This window comes from Quercus suber, unplaced genomic scaffold (assembly GCF_002906115.3).
Source record: "Quercus suber isolate HL8 unplaced genomic scaffold, Cork oak 2.0 scaffold_277, whole genome shotgun sequence".
NCBI lineage: Eukaryota > Viridiplantae > Streptophyta > Magnoliopsida > Fagales > Fagaceae > Quercus > Quercus suber.
Genome location: NW_027069733.1, coordinates 165791 through 191473, shown reverse-complemented (window position 1 = coordinate 191473; position 25683 = coordinate 165791). Strand labels below are relative to the sequence as shown.

Genomic DNA, 25683 nt, shown 5'->3' with positions numbered 1-25683 from the left:
TTTTTAACTGACTGATGTTTTTGGGTTTTGAATTTTCTAGGTGCTGCTGCTATTGTTCTTATTCAAGCTAAAGCTAGATCTCAGTCTATATGATTTTTGGTTTTTCTTTTTTTCATTAAGTTAAAATTGATAAATTAATATTTTAATTTTTAAAAAATGACATGACATTTTTAAAATGCTAAATAAAAATTTTCTTATTATTTTAATGTTGACGTTAGATTTGGTGTGCCAATTGTACACTCTGTTTGTCATGTAGACAATTTCTATTAGTGAGATGACGATAAGAACTAAAATAAAACGTGTTTTTTTATTTTAGGGACTAAATGCGATAATGGTGTAAAATTAAAAGTAAAAATGAGGTGAAAATGTAAGGAAAAAAATAATATTTTGCCTGAAAAGTAATTGAAGTGGTGTAACTTTAATCAAAGCTAAAAATTTTTTAATTCTGTTTTTTTTTTTTTTAGTTAAAATTTGATAAATTGATTTTTAAAATTTAGATGCTGATGTGGCATCTTTTTAACGTCAAATAATTTTTTTATTTATTATTTTAATGGTCATGTCAGCATTTAGAGTGCCAACTGTATACTTCATTTGTCACATAGACAATTTCCGTTAATGAGATGATGGTAGGTATTAAAATAGAACGCGTTTTTTATTTTAAGGACTAAATGCAGTAAAATTAAAAAGTAGGAATCAAAGTGAAAATGAGGGGAAAATGTAGGAATGAAAATAGTATTCCGCCTACTTTTTATAAATCACCTTTTTTTTAATCCATGTATTTATTTGATATCAATTATAGTTTACTTACATGCAAAATTTCAAAATAATCAATTGTCATTTATTATTAAAGGTAAAACTTATATATAGCATGTTAAGTGTTGTATATTAAATTCCTCAATTAAATTCAAACACATCACTGCATTGAATTTTATTGTCATTGGAAATAATAATAACTGATTGTATTTTATTGGTTAATACAACCATGTACTTGAATTTAATTAAGAAACCTAATGAATCGCACTTAGGGTATTATACCTAAATTTTTCCCTAATGTTAAATCTATAAGGTTAGTCCTTTAGTATATTTGAGAACACAGAAACAAAAAGCTAAAAAGCGAGTGAGTTGCTAATGCCCAATCATGTTGGTATTAAAAAAGAATAATAGATCACCTTAATATTTGGTTAGTATGATAATTGTTGGAAAGGAATTTTTTTCTAACAATAGCTTTAGCAAACCATTATCATGTATCCCAAAAATAAATAAATAAAAGTATTGGACGATATAACTTTTGTAAAAGCTACCCAAAGTCTAACTTGAACCTAATCTTCGTCAAATATTCATTTTGTCTCATATTAAAGGTTAGATAGTTTGCATTAGTTCACAAATGTTACCAATCTTTTTATTTATATATATTTTTTTACAAACAATTGTTTCAAATATCTATTAAGGGCTAATCACACACAATTTCACTACAACGGGTTTCTATTTATTGTTAAATCTATAAGGTTATTCGGCTAGTATATTTTAGAATACAAATAAAAAAGAAAAAAAAGAGAGTATAAGATAAGGGCTCTTCATAAATGAGTGAGTTTTTAATGCCTAATTATCTTGATATTTAACATGAATGATAGATCATCTAAATATTTGGTGAGCATGATGATTGTAGAATAAATTATAAAATTAAAAAAAAAAAATTGATACAGTATGTTTTTATTATAATTAATTTAAATTTAAATAAATATCACTACTATAAATTAGGGAAACTGAAGCACCAATTTCATATATCAGCCACCTCCATAGTCTCCATACATTTCAAACAATCACTTTCCAATTTTCAGTCCAAAATTGACATCGTCACTTTGCTTGTTAGACCCAAACAAACTCAAACACTTGATTTTGTTTAGATTTATTTGTGACTCTTTCACTCTTCACATTTTGCTTAGAATCCCCAAATCATCAAATCTTACAACTAAACATTCAAAATTGGTCCAAATTGAACAACCCCAACCAGCGACCATCATCATCATCATCATCATCATCTATAAGCTCAGCGGGGGAAGTGCGATATTCTTCAAATCTAATTGGTATTGTTGGATTTTCATAAAACTCTAATTCTCTCCCTCTCTGTTTCTTTTCCTCTTTATATGATATGATATAGATTTTGATTTTGTTTAGTGTACCAGCCCCTCTTGTATTAATCAGTCACGTTTTTCTTTTTTCTCTAAACAAATTGGATGTTATTTTTTCTGTGACTATGCATGTCATACAAGATCTGATGGAGCCGCTTCAACATTTTTGCCATCCAGACCATCCCTTGGTCTTCAATCAAGACAACGGAAGTGGATGCTATTGTTTCGGGTGCAATGAACTAATATTAGGTCCTAGCTACAGTTGTGTAGAATGCAGTTGGTTCTACCTTCATAAATTATGTGCCGAACTACCCCCTGGGTTGCACCATCCCTTGCACCCAATCCATCCCCTTATTCTCTTTGACCAATTTCAAGTTTATCCTGAAGAGAAAGAACAGAGCAAATGCGAAGTCTGTAAAGAATCTCGTATTGAATACACTTATTGCTGTTACCGTTGCGACTTCAACCTTCACGTCAGATGTGGTTCTTTACCATCCACCTTGGAAGCTGAATTCCATGACCATCCATTGACAGCCTTTTGGAATTGGATCACATTTACTTGCAACCTTTGTGGCAAAGAAGACAAAGGTATGCCCTATCTGTGTAACCCATGCGGTTTCTCAATTCATAGAAAGTGTGCTTATTTCCCACGTATACTCAAAGTTGTACGTCACAAGCACCCTCTCCACATCACCCACTCTTCGCTTGAACTTGATGAATCTGATTCCCGATTTTGTCTACTCTGTGTTCAAAAAGTGGACACACGCTATGGGCTTTACTATTGCTCCAAATGTGACTTCCTTGCCCACCTCAATTGTGCTATAGACGAGGAAAACAGGGAGGACATAAATTTGCTAGAACTTAAAGACGAAGAGAACGAAGATGCAGAGCTTGATCAATCTGTTGAGTCAGCGGCAGCTTACAAAGTCAAAAATATCAAAGTGGGGGAGGACGGAACTAAAATAACCACAGAAATTGAACACTTCAGTCATGAGCATGACTTAAAGCTTACTGATGAGGAGGTTCACAATTACGAAAAATGCGATGGGTGCGTAAGAGCCATTTTCCCTCCTTTTTATAGTTGTGCCAAGTGTAGTTTCTTTCTTCATAAATCTTGTGCTAATCTACCAATGAAAAAGCAACACCTACTTCATCAGCATCCACTCACCCTCCTCCAAAAACCATCTAGAGGCGGTAAGTCGTTTAGTTGTGATACATGTTACCAACGTTGCAATGGCTTTGTCTACACTTGTGTGAAATGCTGGTTTGAACTTGATGTTCAATGTAGTTTGGTCCCAGAAATCCTTACCCTCGAAAGTCATAAGCACCCACTCCTCCTCTCCTACACAAGCTTTAAACAGAGTTGCAGTAGTTGTGGTAATGAAAGACATCTAGTATTCTGTTGTACCAGTTGTAACTTTGCACTTGACTTTAAATGCGTTACACTACCACAAACCACAAGGTTCAAACAACACGAGCATCCCTTCACTCTTAGTTATGCAGCTGAAGATGACTCTAGTGAATATTATTGCGATATCTGTGAAGAAGAAAGAAACCCAAACCATTGGTTCTACTACTGTGCAGATTGTACTTATCCTGCACATCCCAAATGTATTCTTGGGGAATATCCAAATTTGAAGTAAGGAGGCACTTAAACATTTGATTGTCACCCCTTTCTTTCATTGAGGAAACTAAAAGTCACCCTCTATGTCACAAATGTAGTCTTCCTTGCAAAGAGTTGATCTATCAATGTGCCCCAAGTAATTTCTATATACATAATTATTGTTTATAGAAAGGAAAAATCTGTTTTTAATTTTAATTTTAATATTTTCCTTTTCAGTTGAGCATTGATTCTTTATTGCTGAATTGAATGTATTATTACGGCTGTCAAAAATGGGTCTCCTTCACCTTTTATAACATTATGTTGAGAATTTCTGTTTTTATCTAAACAAGTCATCTTTCCATTTTATTCTTGACATTACTTACATCATTAGTTTAGTTTTATATATTTTTGCAATCATCCTATAGTCAAAATCTGTAGCTCTAGGAGTAAAAACTTTGAATTTAACAGTCATTCATTCATGCATTTTAAACTTCCCAATTAGATTTGATCCTATGTAATTTTATGTTTTATTTTACTAATGATTCTGTGATTAGTATTTCCTTATCTACTCCTATATTTTGTCTTTTAAAAGACCATATATATCCTAAAGCTTTTCCTATGATGTTTCTTTCTCATGTTTTATTGATAGAGTTCATAGCTAGGCTAAATACTGTTCCAAGTGATTGTTTGATTTGGAGCAGTCTGTTGTTGCAGCATAGAAGAGATATATTACTTCGTTTTAGGAGCTGTACTTGTAAATTGAACCCTTTTGTTGTATGGGCAATAGATTAAGATCAAGAACTATTTATTGGTGGCATTGGCATTTCTCCTCAAGATATGTGTATTGTGACTTGCCATGTTACACGGGGGCTTTCTGGAATCTAGTATGTTTTGTTAGGTAATCCTCAGCATGTATAGGCCAGATTTGGTACTGATATTGGGGTCTTGTTAATGAGTTGCTAGGCAATGTTACACATTGCAGCCCTTAATTAACTAACATTTCAGTCATTACATTTCAAATCAATCCTTTTAGAAAGCCTGTGATGTTTAAGGATTGTTTCTCCATCTGAGTTGGGAAAGTTGTATCAATTGAGTTTAATCCATGTTAGAACTAATGTGGTTACCTTAAGTTTTATAAATTTATCTCAAAGGACCTCCAATTTTTATGCACTAATGATCCAATGAGTTCAGAAGCATATCTACTTGTTAGGCACCATCCCTCATTTGTGGCCACTTTGATGTATGTAGTGTGGAGGTAGTTGCCATGCACGGTTGCACAAATCCACATGCACATTCACTTCTATAAACATTAACCATGAAAGCATGCACCCTATCCTATAAAATTCATTGTAGACATACATTGAGTTTGAATATCTTCTTAAGCATGTATATGATTTTAAGCAGTATGACCAATACTTTCCCTTTAGCCTACTATAGAAAGGACAAATGTGGTTTTAATTTTAATTTTCATATATTTTCCTTTTGAATGAGCCTTAGTTTTTTAATTATTGAATGTAATGTGTTATTAGGGCTGTCCACTAGTTTAGTTCACTAATGGACAACCAAGTTGCTGACCTCATTAGTGAAATTAATTAACAACTTCAAATTCAGCAACCCAAGATGTGTTTCTCTCTATTTTTTATTTTTTATTTCCTTTGTGTTATTTTTTTTGCTTTTTTTTTTCCCCCTTTCGGTGGATTTGTGATGGTTTGTAGCTGATTTACTTTGGGTGGGTGCATTTGGGTGTTTTGAACAACATTTGAGTGGGTTGTGGGTGCATGAGTAGTTGGGAGTTGGAACATTTGCTAGTTGTTGATGATGTGACCATTGTAGGGCTGTGTGTGGTATTTCAGTTTGAGGTGTATCTTATCAATTTGAAAAAAGGTCTTATAAACATCAAGTCTCAAGTTGCATCGATTATACATACCAGGTAAGGCTCATAACTTAAAAATTCCTTTTTTTGTGTGTGATAAATATACCTCTCATTATGTTGCAATCATAATTATTAGTTATACCTAACTAACAAATTCTCTAAAGGTTTATGAAGTTTCTTAGAAGTAATTGTTAGTAAAAAGGCTACTAAACTACTTAGCCTCCTGGGCATGAGGATAAACTGCTTAGCCTGTCAGGGGTGAAAAGCTCCTAGATTACCTAGTAACTAGTTCTGACGGGTGGGGTCAGTTGCCCATAGGAGTTTGATTAACAGTGACGATTGTTGTACAGTATGCTCTGTGACGTGCAACTAATCTGAGTGAAGTTTTCCTATGTCATCAAAAAAAAAAAAATTGTTATTAAAATGTGAGTTTGGACTTTTCTTCTAAAAGACATCTATAATTTTGCTTAAATAATGCCTAGTATATCGAAAATAGCAACTTTCATGCATCCTAAGTATGGAGAAATCCTCTTAAATGGAGGTGCATTTGTGGTCATCAAAATGGCTCTTGAAATGAAGAAGATAAGTGTTAAGACCATGGAGCTGGATTGAGTTCAGTGTAGTACTGTCTTTGCCAAGGAGCTGTTGTAGAGTTGCTATCACTCTAAAAAAGTTGTGGAAATTGATCCTAGCTGCTAAGTAAGTGAGGTTAAGCTGCAACAGTTCATCTCAACTGCTACAAGGATGATCCATTGTATTTTGTTATAAGCTTGTAGTAGCATTCATTGTAATTGTTATAAGCTTGTAATAGTGCAGCAGGGATAGGTGGTTGTTAGTTGTAATACTTGTAACAACTTGAATTAGCCTTATGACTAATTGGAATTGAGCACGTGGCTAAGTACAGGTTGGTTAGTAGAGATATAAGTAGTAGCATTCATTGTGATTGCTGTAATAAGCTTGTGAAAGTGCAGTAGGGATAATTAGTTGGACGTAACAGGACCCTGTCGTTGGCTGAGAAAATTCATCCACAGTTCACTTATCATTTTGTTCCTCGCGGACTTAACCATGGACTTGATTGCCAATTGCAGACCACAACATTTCTTTGCAATTGCTCTTGTAACAATAGTAATATATTCTGGCTCAAACTATATCTCTTGCATTAGTTCTACAAAAACAAGTTCCAAGCCTCTTCTTCATTTGGAAAATCTGCCATGACATCTTTGATTGATCATCGTTTGGCCACACACTTCCCAAATTTTGTGTTGTTAGTAGGATCTTACAGTTGGTTTGGTCATCATCTTGTGGAATTCCCACAATGTCAAAATCAATCTTGTCAGGGCAGAATTTCACAATGGTAGTTAATAATAAATTGAATGGCATGGTCCTTGAATGCTAGCAGAAATCAAGGGCATTGTAAATGACAATGACAACCCAAAAAGGAAGACTTGACATGAGATCATAAATAATAGAGAAAGCTTAAGAATGGAGGTTCAACTCAAGTTTGTAAATACTAACAAATAAGAGCAGAAAATAGAGAATTATTTTGAAGTTGTAGGTGATGAACTTGATTAGAGGTATGTTCCTTTTCTGCTTTAAGTGGTTTGTAGAGCATTCAAAATGGAGTTAATGAGCTTACTAGCATCAATTGGCTTTGTATCTGGTAAAAATGTCAAATTGAACGAAGTGAGCATATATTTACATTGTTAGTAAGCACGTTCAAAAGTGATATTATGGTTGTTTGACACATATAATACTTGAAATCTTATGCTATTTGCTAATGTTAGCAAAAGAATGATATTTGCACACTTTGCTATACACCTATTTTTTACAACCAACTTTTAGACCTTCATTTCAAATTAAAAAAGATCACATTTCCTTGAATTTCTAAACTACAATATTTTTTTCTGTGTTACCCAAAGTCTGTAATTGAGGTGAGTTGAAGAGCTTCTCATGTTAGTTCATTTTATAATGACTTGGTATTTAGATTGTGTCATAATCATGCACACATGTTATAAGATGCTATACTTATTTATATCTGGACCCTTTTTCTCACTTTTGTGAAATAGTCTGCGGTCTGTTACGTGGGCCATTTAATTCTCAAGAAGTGATATCCAATTTGGTCTAGCATTTTATTTTAAACCCTAGTGACCTGTTGGACACAAGATGTTTGAGGAAATGTTGTCCTTTGGGCTCAATGGTGGTGGGTGGTAGCATTTTTTTGTCAGCATGTCAAAATATTCACAAATTAAAGATCAGTTTAATGGAAGTGTTTTGTTGGCAACCTTTTTTTACACTGATACTTGAATTAGGTTGAGATTGTATAGTGTTGGCATTTTTTGTGTTGTGGGCTAGCATATTCATTGTTTTATTTATTTAATAAAACATGTTTTAGTTTGAGTGTATTTTAGTAAGCATTTGTTAGACCCAAGTGGATAGTTATCACCAGAAATAATTAATATTGAGCCCTTTTAGTGCACCTTATGATTAATAATAAGAGATTTTATTATTGTAATTTATTTATTTATAGGCAGCCTTTAATGAGTCAGGCTTGCAATCTTTAATTCTAACAGTAGCTCTACTTCCTTCACACACACAACCATTCTTCACATGGCAGGAACCTGTGGCTTCTTCTCTCACTCTCATGGAGGCCTTTTATCAGGTGTGTTCTGTTAGCTACTCCTATATTTATTGTCAAATGTGAAATATATGCTAGTGAGTTTTAGAAATTCTTCTATCCTCTTGGTTTTGTGGATCTTGGATGGAGTTCTTCTAGCATATGGATGTTAATTTTTCTACTTTATATTACATTATAAGATGGCACATGCTAATCTGTGTTGGGATTGACAGCATGAGATGTTTATATGTCATTGGCTATGGAAATTGAGATATGAGATTTGAGCATGTGATAGATGAATCTTGGGTTCTCTAAGGGGGTCTCACAAAGTTAGTGAGCATTTTCGTGGGGAATTGTACTCTTTCGTTGATATAAATTGGTGGTTGTTTGATCAGCTTAGATTTCCTCTTGCTGAAAGTTCTTATTTGCTAATGATAACTACAGAATCCCATCTTGGTGTACTGATTAGAACCTCTACTCTTTTGAAGGGTGCAACAGTGGATTTTTCTGGGATTGTTCTAAACATGTTAGTGATCCTTTCTCCTATCAAACTTAAGAATTAATGAATTATTCATACGAACACTTGTTTAAAGGTTGTCTGTGTTTTATCAAAAAAGTGTCTTTAATGTTTGTTGCGAGCAATATGATTAAACCAAGGTCAATGCTTCTTTGGACCTACACGTATTCTAAGCTCTCTTGGTTTTTCAAACTTGGTACAGTAGATTATATGCAATTTATAAAAGGGCATCATACCTCCATTATGGTTGGTCCTTACCATTTATTAACATAAGAAAAACAAAAGTTGAAACTATTGAATATGAGTGATTTTTCTCTAATGCAATATAAGAGTAACACTAATGGAGAAATGAGGTTTATTGTTTCTCTATAAGTGGATGAGATTGTAGCAAATATATAATATCAAGGAGTTGGCTTCATTCTATCAACACCTTTCACCTATATTTTAAATGCCAGGAGCTGGAAAAAGGAAGTAGACCTTCTTAATGACATAACCACTTCAAACCAAATATTACACAATACACAATCTCAGCAAGAAGGCCAGCACAGTGCCTATGTCTATCACATGCCTGATTTTATGTATAAGGAATAAGTCTTATCAACCTATTTATATATGTATGTGCAGGTTTTTGCAAGCAACGAGAAATATACAAGTGAAGCTTCAGACAAAGAATGACATATTAGTTTGACATCCTTGGACAAGATATGCTTACAGTAGGAAGGAAAAGTCTTGATAGAGTAAATGGTGGGTCAATATCTGGTGGGAAGCATAACTGATGTGTCGTGTTTCTGGCAAATGTCAGCTTGGTTGCTGAAGCTCTGGAAAGAAGAAATCCGGACTGGTAAAAAACCCCTCCCCACCTCTCTTTCCAGACACACTCCTCTCTATGCATACATTTATATGAAATGTCAATGATGTACTTGTGGTTATAGTTTCATCCATATATAACTATTTGCACAAGGGGCACTCAATTGCTATATTTTTAATAAAGGATGAAAAATCAATGTTTCTTCGTGTGACAAATGCATAATCAAATTCAAGCCCTCAGAATCTCCATTACAAATATTGACTAATGCAGATAGCTTGCTTCCATGGCAGATGAATGCATTCATTCTCCTCTGTTGCATTCGAAACCATGCTATATATTGTTTGTATCTTAAACTCCTAGAAGTTGTTAAACTAGTCTGAAAAATAATATTTTAAAAACCTTAACTATCCATCTTGATTTCCCTTACTTAATAGTCAAATCAACTTTACTAAGCCTAATACCAATTAAATTTGGTTTGGCTATGAGTTCTTACATGCTAATCATTCAAGATATTCAACCTCACTAGCTGCATCCTTACCCCAAGTTGGTGAAAGAGACACTAGCCACATTATTTAACTAGACAATCTTCCAAGTGGGCCCAAAACTTCTGAATTAGCAGTCAAATTTTGTTATGGATGGAAGGTTGATTTAACACCAATGTTGCTCCATTACATTGTGCTGCTCATTCCTTGGAAATAAGTGATGATCTTGAACAAGATAATCTAATGTCCAAAACTGTGGCTTTTCTAAGCTTCTAAATTTTTACAGAGTTACAACTCATGAAAATGCTCAAAAGCAATTTCCTGGAAGGCCTGCATAAATCCAAAAGAACTTAGTTTTGGGGATGATTATGTATAGGGCTTGAATGTTCTGGCAAATAATGTTGTGAACTCAAAACTTGAAGACAAACTTAATAATTGGTGGTATAAAGATGATTCATTTCTTTGAATAGATCAATTTAGTCGTCATTCAAACTATTAAAAGTAAAGGGTTCGGATCAGCATTTGTAGGATCATGAAGAGCTCATTGGATGGCAAATGGCTTTCCAGAATCACTTTTGAGCTTCACAATTAGGCTCCCAAACATCTAAACCCCCAACTACAAAGAGTTACAGCTAAATGCTTGTTTGACATGCTCCATGTGGCAGAAAAGTTAAGGATGAAAATTAATTCTGAATTATAAAAAATGCTAGAAAAATTTGCTTCCATGTTGGAGAAGTGATATGTTCCAGATCTCTTGGTTAAGAATTATGGAGACAATGGAAGTGGTTATGGTGTGGGCATTGTTATTACTTATTAGGGTGGTAGAATCTCAGGTTTATTTTCTTTCAAGCAAACCTGCACCAAAAATATATGCTATTGGAAGATATATAGATGGTTATCTTTTGCTAGTTGCAAGGGATGAGAACCTTAGTGCTAGAAGTTTTCAGTCACTTGCAAAAGCAATGCCAAAAGGTGATTAGTAGTGTCATAACAACCTGTATAGAGCCATTGTCATGTATCTCAAGGTATGGATTTTTTTTTTTTTTTTTCCTCATAATGATGATTATATTATCTGAAAATTGAGCTCTTGAGAGTCTGAGACCTGCAAAATCATAAAATAGGGATTTACTTTGATTAAAAGAATTATTGTGGTATGATATTTGTGTTGTTTATTGGACATTTTAAAGCTCAGTGGCTATTAGTCTACTTAAATAAATTTCAAAGCTTAGTCCTGCACAATCAGTATTGTATTTGAATGATTTAGCATTTTATTGATGGGCTTTATGAACATGTAACCTCACATTTTGACCAGGCGTAGAAGCAGTTAAATTTAAGTTGCAAATGACCATTCTTTTGGGACCAATTATGTAGACACACCCTAGCTTGAATGAAGAAGAAAAATTAAGTGTATGTAGAAACCTGTAATACCATAGGGCAAAGTCACATGATTCATCTTCTTAGAGCAAAGTCACTTGCCCTTTAAAATAGCAGCATGATTCATCTTCTTAGAGCAAAGTCACATGACAAGGTCAATGACAGCTTTTGGATCAAATCACCAAAGAATGAAGACTCAAGTAATTATCAGAGTTTCTAAACTAAAAGAGGGAGGGATGAATCTGCCGAAAGTCGACACAATGAAGGTGCCACTGATTGAATTACAAATGTGTTAGCTAAAGTTGCAAAGACAAGCAAAGAGATCCACAAATTAGTAGAGAAAACTGCGCTTCGTATGGAAAAAATTCTGGTTGAAAATCTGATTTTTTTTTTATATAAATCATTTTGCTTCATTGAAATTGAAGTGTGCCTTCTTATTTTTAGGTTTTTTATTTCCAAGAAAATAGAAATGTTATTTTTTAGGAATTTGAAACTACTTGCCTCTTCTTATTTTGCAATATAAAAAAAGGAATTTTCAGCACCATGGCTTAGCTATTTCTGTCATATTCCTTATGATGGTTACATTATTCTAGAGAACTTTCTGTTGGTATCTCCAAGATTAGTCCATTAAGTTGTATCATTACATTTCTGTGTATCAACTTGGATTTATATATTTTTTAAAATTTTAAAGATAGTGTCCTTTGATGCAAAAACAAAAGGCAGTGTCCTTTGATTCAAAAACAAAAGGCAGTGTCCTTTGATTCACTCCAAGAGAGTAAACCCTAAACACTTTCATTTGCCCAAAAGCAACATTTTTCGGGTGAGTAATGGTGTTTTTGTGGATTGTTGAACTAGGGCATCCTAGCTGGGATGTTGGTCCCCTGACTAACACTCCGCACCCTCCTGGGCAAAATTTATGAAATGTTTCCTTGCCTGCTATTTGTACTTACTACTACTTAGGGATTATTATTTGGAATAGAAAATTAGAAAACAAAGAAGGAACCGTGGAAGCAAATTTATTTATACAGTCCAGCTCTTTATAAGAGCCAAATAGATCAATCAACTTAGAACCAGTTAGAAAGGCATAGAGGAGTAGTTAACATCACATCAATATGGTCAACCATTTGTGAAAAACCATGTTTCTTGTTGGAGAATATATCAGAAGCATCTTAAAGATTTGGCTGAAATTGCTCATATACGACTATAAATTTGTGCTCTTTCATAGATAAGTTTGTTTTTAATATCCAATTACCTTGATATTTGATAAGCATGATTGTTATAAGGAAGACATTCAGTCAAATGGTGGATTTTGCAAAATATACAACTTTATATTTTGAAAAAGTTCTAGGTCATTTGGTCATCATGGGCCGCAAGATGGAAAGTTTGTATTGGAAGCTTGACTGGTCAACTAGGGTCAAGCTTGGAGTTGAGGTTCACTTAACCTTGATTAACCTTTAATCACGCAGCTGTCAAAGCTACAAAACTTCACTTTATTGAGCAGATTTTTGAGATGTTCTCTTATCACTTCAATGTAGTTTCTCAAGCACACTCAAGTCACTAAAACTTAAAACTCAAACAGATATTTTTAGAAAAATATTTTGAAATGGAGTCACAGATACAAGATATAATTGACACCAGAGTGGTTAAGAACATAGGTGAGTCCGTGAAGTCTAAACTCAAGGAATATGCAAAAGATGTTGAGTAGTGAGTACCGAAGTATAAAATCAACATGGTACCTGCAAGGAGAAGATGCTAAGTAATTCCTAAGGGTAGACCATCAATGTAAATTGCAAGTTTTAAAAACTAGGTTCATGAACAGTTTTTAACACTAATATTGCTTGAACTCTAAGAGCATGAAGAGGTAATATTTATGCATCAAGAAACATTTTAGCCAAAAAAAAAAAAAAACCAATGACAGAATCACCCAAAAAAAAAAAAAAAGAAAAAAACACTTATTTACAAGAGCATACAAGAAACTTTATACAACAGCCATAATAAGAGCTATAAAGTTAGAGAAAGCCCAAAAACACAAAAACAAAAAAAAAAAAAAAATCAAAAAATTAATTGTTTGTTGCAGTGGATTTTGGCTTCTTTACAATCAAGACTGGCACTTCACGTTCTGTGCACAATGATTGCTCACACTCCCAAGTAAAGCCCTGCCAGCCTCCAAAAATAATGTGTTAGCAATAAATTAAACAATATAATTACAACATAAAAACAATGTATTAGGGTGTACCCCAATAAATATGAATTTATTTTATTCATACTATTTTAGAAAATGAAGATAATTGCCCATCTTATTTCATGGTACCAAATTCTCATTTTTCAGCTTTCTCAAAAAAAAAAAATTCTCATTTTTCAACCATGAACAAACCAAAAGCTTTTTCACATAGTATTATTATGCTTAACAAATTTCAAATAAGAGAGTAAAAAAATCAACATTATATAAAATAATAAAAATAAATTAGAGTAACTCAAATCATTCACTAGCTAAAAAGAAAAACCCTCAAAATCATTCACATGTATACACCTAAAAAGTCTGTCAACAACATTTAGATCAAATGGCATTTTCTCATGCATTCAACGTTTTTGAATTCCCCTATTTACTTATTGTGTATCAAAATAACATTACGATAATAACATTATTATGCCTATAATTTCCTTTTTTAAGTAAGACCCACCTTTTGATTAGGCCATAACCATGGCTCCCCATGACCAACATATCAGCACCCAACTTCTCTGTCATCTGGCAAATAACATCCCTTGGATCACCATGCTCTATTCTTGTCTCCACCTTGACCTTCTCGAGGGACAAATTTGTCAAGATAAAAAATTAAATAAAAAACTATATGATTTTTCAATTAAAAAAAAAACTTATTTATTTCTAATAAAAATATAAAATCAGAAATTAAATTTTAAAAATTTCAGCCCGACAAAACCTTTAAAAATAATTTATATGGGAAATCAAACTTAATAAAATAAATAAATAAATAAATAACCTATTCTAAACCATGAAGCATGAGGTACCATCATTAGATGATGATTCAAATTATGATCCACTATAATCATTAAATAAATTACAATTCTAATAATAACCCATGTTAATTATTAAATAAATGTGTTACATTGGTTAAAAAATACGCGTAAATCATTATCATTAATAGGGTTAAAATTTTTTCTTTTCTTAAAAATCCAAAATTATAAAATGATCAAATAAATTACTATCAAGTAACAAATTAATATATGTTCCAAAAAAAAAAAAAAAACTACTATAATTTTTATATCAGCTATATGATTAAAATATAGGTGTAGATAATCATCAAATGGTTTTAAACAATTATTTTCTTAAAAAATCAAAATTACCAAATGACAATTTTACCCTTTAACAAACAAAAAATTTACAACTCACATCATGAATATCTTTGCACATCTTTTTAGCTTTCTCGACCACGCACTCAGCCAAGTCATTACTGTACTTATCCACAGCCGCCATTATATCAGCCGAAAACAAATACCCTGAGCCACAGACCAAAATTAACAAAAGAAACAATTCAACCTTTCGTGTTCCTAAAATGCCCATGGAGAGTGAAGAAAATTACCCGTGCCATCAAGGGCAGAGAAAACTGCACGGGGGGGGTTTAACGTAGAGGAGGACGAGGGTGTCTTTGGAATTTTCGGAAATCACGTTTTTGAGGCACCACGAGAGCGCGTGCATGCTCTCCTCACCTTCATCGACGGCCACGAGGATCTTCCGTTCCTTTGCTGCCACGTCAGCCATCGGCTCTTTGATCAAACGGTTGGAAATTGTTGATGATAAAATTGGAAAAAAAAAAAATTCACTGTTTCTTTCTTTCTTTCTGCGTTAATGAAAATTTAGTAGCGGTGATGAATGTTTGAGAGTTTTTGAGTATTTATAGGCAGAGAAGGAAAATAATGTGTTGGGTCAAATCTGTGGGCGGGTTTGTGGGTTTTGGGCTTAAGGGTTTTGTCATTTGTGGTTTTTAAACACGGTGGGCTCTTTGGTTTTTTTTTTTTTTTTTTTTAAAGATTATCTGGTTTTGGCATTTGGATATGATTATAAGGGTAGGTCCAGAAACTAAATAAATACATAAAATATTTGAGGGTGAAAAAGAGTTTTGGATAGAGCATCAAATATCAATCCTCCTGATCAAGCACGGTGAAAATACCACAGCAAACAGATAATTTTTGTTTTTAAAAGATGGGGCCTATTTAGCGAGTGTTATATGTTATAATATTGCTTATGCCTTGTGAAAGTTATTAAGATGAGCACAAAATTTAATGCTTTGTGAAAGTTATTGCTTATGCTTTGTTTATGCTTTTGACAAGTAGGGTGTTTGAATAACAGTTTTTGGTATTTAAATGTTAAAAATTGTGAGCTAAAAAAAAAAAAGTGTTTGGCAAAGGTGTTGTTTACTGGAGTGTTTGAGTTATGTTGCTCATTTTGAACTGTTTAAACATTGAATTTAGAACTGTTTAAACATTGAATTTAGAAAATTCCTCTTATGAGTTTTCAATTTTCAAACAATGTTGCTCAATGGCATTTTTGTAAATATGTTAAAAATCATGGGGTCACTTGATATGACAAAACATAAACTGACTTCTCTCTCTTCAAATAAAAAATATTAAATTATACTGTGCTTGTCAGTTCTTTAAAAATAAAACACACATATATCAAACACACAATAATGTTTTTTCACACACTGAAACATATGTTATTTAAAACAGCGGTCAAAATGGGTAACTGATTTTTTTCTTCTAACTATCTAGTTAGTTGTTAAGGTTTTGAAACTATATTTATTATTAGCACCTCGAGCCTAAGAGACTCGATTTTGGCATATAAATCGAGTCTCAAAAACTCGATTTCCATAGTCTAATGTGGCATTTTTTTTAGGTGGCGCCTGGCTGGAAATCGAGTCTCTAAAACTCGATTTCCAAACCAAAAAAATTAAAAAAAATTTTTAAGTCTCAGAAGAGAGAAAGAATACAGAGGGAGCAAACCCAAACCCCGAATACCCATCATACTCATTAGACGTGAGCTCTCAAACTCAAACACTCATCTTCAATCTATAAAAAAAAAAACACCCATCTTCAATCCAAACCCCAATCAGATCAAAGACACAACAATCTCAACAAATCTCAACACAATCAGATCAGACACAATCAGATCAAAGAGACAAAGATCTAGAGAGCGGCGCGGCCTGGGTCGCGGGGAGCGGCGCGGCCTGGCCTGTGCGGTGCCGCGCGGCCTGGATTTTTTTTTTTTTTTTTTTTTTTTTTTTTTTTTTTTTTTTTAAGATTATCTGGTTTTGGCATTGGGATATGATTATAAGGGTAGGTCCAGTAAATAAATAAATACATAAAATATTTGAGGGTGGAAAAGAGTTTTGGATAGAGTATCAAATATCAATCCTCCTGATCAAGCACGGTGAAAATACCACAGCAAACAGATAATTTTTGTTTTTAAAAGATGGGGCCTATTTAGCAAGTGTTATATGTTATAATATTGCTTATGCTTTGTGAAAGTTATTAAGATGAGCACAAAATTTAATGTTTTGTGAAAGTTATTGCTTATGCTTTGTTTATGCTTTTGACAAATAGGGTGTTTGAATAACAATTTTTGGTATTTAAATGTTAAAAATTGTGAGCTAAAAAAAAAATGTGTTTGGCAAAGGTGTTGTTTACTGGAGTATTTGAGTTATGTTGCTCATTTTAAACTGTTTAAACACTGAATTTAGAAAATTCTTCTTACGAGTTTTCAGTTTTCAAACAATGTTACTCAATGGCATTTTTGTAAATATGTTAAAAATCATGGGATCACTTGATATGACAAAACATAAACTGACTTCTCTCTCCTCAAATAAAAAATATTAAATTATACTGTGCTTGTCAGTTCTTTAAAAATAAAACACACGTATATCAAATACACAATAATGTTTTTTCACACACTGAAACATATGTTATTTAAAACATAGTACCAAACATATTTTATGCTTTATGAATACTGTAAACACATGTTTCTACAACACTTTTTAAATCACAATTTTTACATTATTTTAAACAATAATACTATAAATCTCTAACCAAACGGTTTTCGGAATCATGTTGTTAATCTCTCTACTAAAGTTTCAAATTTACCATTTTATAACCATGGCACTAAGTACTAACATATCATTTTTGGAATTTTTAAAATTAGTTGAACTTGATGTGGATTTCAAAGATATATATCATATTTGATATGATCTAGTGAATAGATTAGCTCATTTTTAGATTCTGAGATAAAATGAGTTCATTAACTATTTCCTAGTACTTAATTAGGTTCAATTGACATTGCCTCAGCTTTAAATGCTTAATTCTATAAGTGGATTATGTGAATATTGCAACAAAAGGGAAAAGAGAGCTTAAAGATTATATGCAGTTTTCAAACTCTAGATTCTTCTCCATTGAAAAGACAAATGGTCATGTCAAAGGATGTGTTGGCTAGTCTAAGGTAACCAGCACAACAAGCTTAAGGATAAGGGAACCACACTAGAACATATCAAGCACAAAGTATCCAATAAAAGGAGAAATTAGTTTTATACTGCTTCAAATATAAGGAATTACTTTTTCCAACATTAGCTGATCCCCCTAACCGATCATCACCATAATTTTTATTTAGCTTTTTGCTAAAATATTGAATTAAAAAAAAAAAAAAAGATTTTAAAAAGTCATGCATAAAAACTAAAAAGCAAAAAACTAGCGTATAAGAGAAGAAAATCTAGTACCATAACTTATCTCACAACTTCTTTATTGCAATTGTGATGGGGAAGAAAGTAAGTGGTGAAAAAAAAAATGATGAATCTATGTGTAAATGATAAACAATCACTCACAGTTTACCATATCAAACGTGAAGTAAAAAGTTATGAAATAGTACATAATTCTAAAACTAATCTTATAAAGTTGTGGGCCTTATGACCCATATTCACATCTAGCCCCCTTAAATGTTACTCAGCAAGCAATAGATTCTGCTAAATAAGGTCTTCATTGGTCACTCATACCTATTTTTTGGGAAGGAAGGGAAAAAAAGTATGAAGTCCAACAAGATTCATACTTAAATTGGCTAAGCATATTAAAAGATAGGTATGTGCATCAAACCTACTAACCCAATTCAACTAAGTGTCAGATTTTTTGGGTTAGTGAGTTTGGTTGGATTGAAATTTTATTTTAAGACTTAAGTTATGTCAAGTTCGAATTAATAGTTTTTTCAATTTACCATATATATAAGTTTATTTTATAATCTTCATTATTTTTTTTTTTTTTGTTTCTTAAAAAAAAACTTTATTTTTTTTAATTAGTTGACTAATTTTGGCATTTTAAGAAATAGTTTTGATTCATTTATACAAAATGAAATATAATTTAAAAATATTATATGAATTGTAATAATTTATTAAAAAAAACAAATTAATAATTGATAAATTTATTTAAATAATTGCACAACTCAACATAACAAAAAAGTAGGATAAGCCTTGGGTTGGTTTCCTATTGTTCACATTTGAAGATATAGATTTTGTCATACTTAAAAAGTTTAATGGTTTTATTGGATTGTGATTTCTACGTATATAAGAGTGATGCGTGAGCCTTATGAAAGTATTAAAACATGGACAACAAAAAGATGTAATAGGTAGCGTGTTAAGGACTGAAACAGAAGCTACAATCATAATAATAGTTTGTCATTTCTTAGGGTGATTCTCAAAACACCATAGCTTTTACGCAAGATCAATGTGGAATTTTTTCCTATTCCAGTTTTTGGAGGCCAATTTGTTGGCCCATTAATTTGACAACTGTGGGCTGCCCTTTGTTCTTTTTGGGGCTCATCCTATTTCCTCTCTTTTCTTTGGGGTTCTCTTTAAATAGTAAAATGGGTTTGTCCCCGTCCCCATATGACCTTTTGTATTGTTTTGTCTACTAGATTTACCAAAATCAGCACCAAAAAAAAAAAAAAAAAAAAAATATATATATATATATATATATATATATATGTAAATTGTGTCCCTCTTTTGGAACTCAATTTTTAAAAAAATTGAGTTTCCTTTATAACTCAGCTTTACCATTTCTAAGATATCTTCTGCACTTGTTTGGCGTTTTAGCTATAACTTTCTACTCATAATTTCAATTGATTTCAGATTTGAGTCTTTTGACAAGAAATTTAATTCTCTACAAATTTTCCAGAAATAGAAAAAAAACCAAATTTTAGTGTTTGCAAGGCCAAAAATGTGATTTAAGTCACTGCTAAAAATTCGTAACAGTTTTTGAACATTTTATAAGAGAAATCATATTAATACCGATCGGTATTATATTGGTTCCAATTAATACCGATCAGTATTAATCAGATTTCAATTAGTACCGATCGATACTAATAATTTCTCGATTAATACCGATTGGCACTAATAAGAAAACTTGAAATACCGATAAGTTTTAATTGGATAAGAAAACTCGAGTTATAAGGGACACTCAACTTTTAGAAAATCGAGTTCCAAAATAGGGACATACATGTAAATAGTTTGAAAACAGAGAAAATTATTAGGTATTCCCAAAGTACCATAAATGCGTAGTCCTCCCTATCACATGAATGGTAAGTCCCACCATTATTTTAACTAGTATGTAGCCTCGTGCTACCGCACGGGAATGGATATATTATTAATCATGAGTTTATTCATGTTTAAAAGGCTCAGTTACATTTAAATTCATATTATTAACCAGAAATTTTCATTAACAAAATTTAGCAGTATATATATTTTACACAGGAAGATGAACCTTGGTGACAATTTTTATCCAAAAAATCCATTCACGCTTTTGAATCTTCAATCTCTATTGGTGATTGAAATTTTCGTAGCTTAAAAAATTTAAAATAAAAAATAAATAAATAAATAAATAAAACCCGTAGAGTTATACTCATTTTGTAGTCTTACGATGGGCCATTTTGTAACATAATGGTCATTTGTGTGAAGAAAAAACTTTTGAAGTTCTATGGCTAATAAAAGAAATTCTCTCCAATCTCTTTTTATAAAGAGATGGGTTTGTGTGTGTTTTTATACATCCTTCATAGTTGTATTATCACGAAGCAGGTCCAATGAATTTAGATTGGTACTATTAGTTCCCAAAGCATGGGTGTTTAATATGTTATTAATTTCATCTCATTGACTTCTACACATGATAGCAAAATTAAAAATAATTAGATTGTACACGTGTATAGTAAAATTGGACTCCAATTTCATATTCTAATTGAACAATTGGAATGATAATATATGATAGTAACAACAATAGGAAAATTCAAATAAAATTTTGGATTAAATTGTAACAATCTGAATAAAAAATTCCAGTAGAAAGACAAGGTGAAGTGATTCACTCCAAGAAGGCGACCAAACTTGCATAAATATAGAATAATAAATCTCTCTCCAGAAAATTTACATTGTTCATAACCTTTACCTTCACTGAAAATTTTAAAAACATAGTGACTCACATCTGCCATCCAGACATCTACAGCCAGGTTCTCTCCAATTCGCGTGAGATTCCATTGATCACTAAGTTCCTTTGCAGCTTGCAAAAAGTATCATCTATCAGTCCACATCAGTACTTTCTTCATTGTTATAGGTGCCAAACCTGAACAAAAAGCCAAATATAAGGATAGTGAATTTTAGGCATAATGTGCATCTAATCACATATTAGCAATTTATAACAAATGTAAAGATGCAAACTTTGTAAGTGAATAGTAAACAAAACTCAGTACCAGAACCAAGAAGAAAGAACTTTAATCCAAAACTCAGTGCAAATATAAAGATGCAAACTTTGTAAGCAATTTATAACAAAGATGCAAACTCTGGTTTTGCTATCTTTTTGGAAATTATGCAATGTACCCAAACCAAGTTCTTATCACCGATATTAATCTCTTTGGTTTTCACGTTTGACTGCAAAATCAAGAAAAAACTTAATTAGCACAGTAACTTACTTGACCTGATACATAGAAGTAGTTTTTATGAGAATAAGCCCACATACATTTATCTTTTTAGAAATTATACAATGTACCCAAACCAAGTTCTTATCATCGATATTAATCTCTTTGGTTTTCACGTTTGACTGCAAAATCAAGAAAAAACTTAATTAGCACAGTAACTCACTCGACCCAATACATAGAAGTGGTTTTAATGAGAATGAGCCCACATACATTTAGCCACATGATGCAAAATTCAACTTCAATTTCAGATTCTAGACACATGGCACAAAATTAGAACTCTAATTTGGTGTGTACACGTGGTACACAATTAGAGTTCTAATTTGGAATTCAATTTCACACACTTTTTGCTTCACCTATTATTATATACTAGCCACGAACCCGCGCGTTGCGTGTGATAATTATTTTCATGGTGGTTTTATTAAAAAAAAAATTACAATTTAAACTAATCTAATAATGAGTAATGTATTTCGTAATTATATTTTTATTTATTATAAGAATAATCATAAATGTAATATAAGATCAATCAAAAACACCAAAAAAACATAAACTAAAAAAAATTAATAAAACTTAACAATGATTAATTGAACCAATATTTGGATAAAATTTTGTTTTTGATAATCTATTAAGGTTATTTTCTTTGTAGAAATTATAATTTCGGCCGCCCAAAACATATTATCAAATAAACAATTATTAGCAAAATTTTAGAATCAAATTTCTATACATGTATTGTTATAAAATAATAATAATTAAAATAAAATTACAAAAGTTAAAATTTGTCACCTATCCGATTATTTTTGTTTGGCTAACCTTTGCTTTTCTTTCGTTTGGCTAACCTTTGCTTTTCTTTAAATAAAAGGCATTATAAAGTACTTCTAGTACAACTATTAAGAGTATTTTGTCCACCACAAAGGATTAGAAAATAAATAAAAATTAGTAAAGTCTCATAGTTTAACATCTAAATTGAGCACTATAAAAAATCATGCTATGTAACAGAATAAATACCTAATTATCCAAATCATGCTATGTAATAGAATAATATTATATTTTTATATGCTATATTTAATTCTTTAGAACGTAATAGGATAAAATTTAACATTCAAAGAGAATAAAAAATAAATAAAAAAGCAACAACAACAATTTAAAAAACAAAACTAAATCACAATTTAAAAACAAAACAAAATCGCATTAACCTAAAATAGAGTTTTAAATAATATAAAAAATTATCAACCTAAAGTAGAGATGCAAGAAAAATAAAAATAAAAATCCACCAAAAAATTTAGAGAGAGAGAGAGAGAGAGAGAGAGGGAACCTTTTTTTTTTTTTTTTTTTTTTTTGTGTGTGAGGGAAAACTATGCATAGAATAGAAGAGATAGTGAAAAATTTGTAATAAGAGGGTGTGAATAAGAAGAGACAAAAATAAAGGAAGATGAAGGAAAAGAGGAAGAATGATATTAATGTAGATGGTAGTGGAGAGATGAAAAGGTAAAGGAGGGAGAAAGATTGAAAAAGTAGTGGGGAGATGAAATGGTAAGGGAGAGAGAAATGTTGGAGGAGTGTAAATATTAAAAAAATTAATGTTAAAAACAATTATAGGAAAATTATTATAAAAAAAAAAAAACCTAAAACTTGAAAGGCTTACGTTTGTTTGTTTGTTTTTTTTTTTTTTTTAAGTTGAAAATGCTCACACAAAATCCTAAAGCTGAACTGAAAAGGTTTTGGATTGGGCTTGATAGTGGAACTAAATAAATAAGAAGTAAGTTGGATTAATTATACAAATTTATTATAGGGTGATAGTAGGAGTAAATAAATAAGTAGTGGGTTGCATTTATAAAGCTGAAAATTGTAAAAATCATTTTAAAATTGTAGGAAAATTATATTTTAAAAAAGAAAAGAAAAAAAAAAGAATGATGTGACAGCTGATATTGCGCAATGTGAGAGTAACAACATTAAACACTACGCTTCAGCTTTTAGTAATATATAGATAATATATAGATTAGTAGAACACACTATTTATGTGAGAGAATGAAGTACGTATTTATGGTACTGAGGGGGTACTCTGAAAGTACACAATAATTTTCCTGAAAACATGCACAAAATTTTGCATAGTTTAAAAATTAAAGGCAAAAATCTATTTTCCCATATATATATATATATATATATATTTATTTATATAAATGGCCCGACCGTTTAAATGAAAAGATGTAGGACATTGGAATTGGATAGCTCGTAGAGGTTGGAGAGACTATGCTACCATGCCAAGGTAGATTTTCTCAATCTATCAAATTGTCTCTTTGATGAGAATATTCGTTTAGTTAATGATTTGTGCAATATGATGATATTGTGATTGTAATTTCAATTTCTTATATACTCTGTTTTATCTGATATATTCTCTTTTTGTTAATGTAGAGACTGTAGAGTCAATTTTGTTTTTTTATTCAATTGTTGTGTGTAGTTTTTGCTAGAATCCAGATTCAGATTTAAAGCATGATGAACTTTGATTTGTGACTATAATATTAACAATGAGTCTTTCTTCCTCAGCAAGATCAATTAAGCACAATTTTCTTTGGATAGAGGCTGGGTTAGTGGATCTGGCTAGCACAATTTGCTTTGGATAGAGACTGGGTTAGTGGATCTGGCTTGTGCCCAAATCCAATTACCCTCTTGCAACACACTAGACAAAAGAGCATTAGAAGAACTGGTTGCATCATACATAATCCTGTGGCCATATTTCAAGAACAAGGCACAATTTGGATGCCACCAATTGTACCAAAGATGGATATTCTTACAAGAAACCACATGAAATCTAATGAAGGGTCTAGCAATCTCCCTAAGCTTCAGGATTTTCCTCCGCCCCCAGCTGCAATCTTGAGTTATTTTGATTTTCCAAAAGCTTTTACCCTTTAGGAGATTAGTTCTAACCCATGCTACCCATAATGACCGAGCTTGAACAAAGAGAGACCAAATAAAACCCATTGTTGCTGCTTTATTCCAATCTTCAAGCCTCTTCAAAACCAATCCACTTTCACATTTTGGTTTACAAGCCAAGTCCCATTTTAGTTTGGTAACTTTTTTAGGCAATATGAACTTCCTACACCAATAGGAATGAAGACTAAACAGAACAGACTTTATCAACTGGAGCCTACCTGCAGAAGAGAGATATTTCACAGACCATGACTGCTTCAGGATTTTATCTTTATTTTGGTTGCTGAACCATAATTGTCTTGATGTGTTACACATCAGTTTATTAATGTCAATCATATTAAGTAACAATTATTTTAACTGAAAAGATATGGCAATATTTGCAGGATGGGAAGACTGATCAATTTTTTTTTTTTAAATCCATTTTTGATAGATTGACAATGACAACAAAATCCAAATCCAAAAATAGTAATTGAAATAATTAATCTGCGTCTCGAAAATAAGAATTTTTTGTTATTTGGGTTGTTTTCGATGATCTATTGGCTCAAAATTCTGAATGTGAAAAAGAAAAAAAAATAGATTTTTTCTTATTTTAATAGAAGCAATTATATGGGTATGGCCCATCATTTCACAAATTGGGGTAACCTTTTGCTAATTCCAGAAGTACTTCACATGTCTTTGGAAGTAAAAATAGATCCACTTTTGCATTCAAAGGCAAACAAAGTATACAAACAGAAAGACCTTAATTATAGGCTGGACAACAACAAACCAAAGCAACATTCACATCCAAAAGGAGGAAAAACTTCAGTGCATTAACTAGGTATTACTTGAATTGCTTACCAAAGATTGAACAATACCAAGGCCCAAACCAGATCCTTCTTGACCAGAAGCTGTTTCTGTAACCTGATTATAGTATTCAAAAACAGATTTTTGCTTGTCTTTAGGAATTCCCAAGCCAGTATCATCCACCTCAATGACAAATTCCGTGAGATTGGGTTCTTGTTGAGCTGAATGAAAGGCAACCAAATCATTTAAACCTTTTTTGTTCTTGTAACACAACCGTGACAAGTACTCCAATACAAGATGACTATTAGAAGCAATTATGGCATTTTCAAACTTGTTTCCTGGACCATGGCACGAACTGTGATGTGCCCTTCAGTTGTATACTTTACCACATTACTAAGCGAGTTGCACAGGATCTGTTTAAGCTTTCCACGGTTACCTCTAACATGCCAAGATTTAGCTATTGAGCCATCACAAGGATCAAGTACAATGTCAATGCCTTTCTTTTTAGCCATAGGATAGAACATATCCATAACATCCTCGAGGAGTTGAGCCAAGTTGAATTCTCCTTG

At 32.0% G+C, this 25683-nt stretch overlaps 1 protein-coding gene, 1 long non-coding RNA gene and 2 pseudogenes across 2 annotated transcripts in view; 3 read left to right on the top strand and 1 right to left on the bottom strand.

Annotated features, from left to right (window-relative positions):
• Positions 1-2254: 2254 nt before the first annotated feature.
• LOC112034540 (uncharacterized) lies at positions 2255-3772 on the top strand. The gene has a single exon (XM_024067354.1). The coding sequence runs from the start codon at positions 2255-2257 to the stop codon at positions 3770-3772; it is 1518 nt and encodes a 505-aa protein (XP_023923122.1).
• Positions 3773-5358: 1586 nt separating this feature from the next.
• LOC136071005 (uncharacterized) overlaps positions 5359-25683 on the top strand; it is a 45179-nt gene continuing 24854 nt past the window's right edge. Inside the window, exon 1 of the long non-coding RNA XR_010632288.1 lies at positions 5359-5662. This is a non-coding gene — a long non-coding RNA (uncharacterized LOC136071005). The remainder of the gene's footprint in view (positions 5663-25683) is intronic.
• LOC136061240 (root phototropism protein 3-like) lies at positions 9872-11321 on the top strand (annotated as a pseudogene).
• Positions 13333-15387, bottom strand: LOC112035537 (universal stress protein A-like protein; annotated as a pseudogene).

Excerpts from the sequence above, each read along its gene's own strand:
- LOC112034540 (XM_024067354.1), top strand. The coding sequence starts at position 2,255 with ATGCATGTCATACAAGATCTGATGGAGCCGCTTCAACATTTTTGCCAT.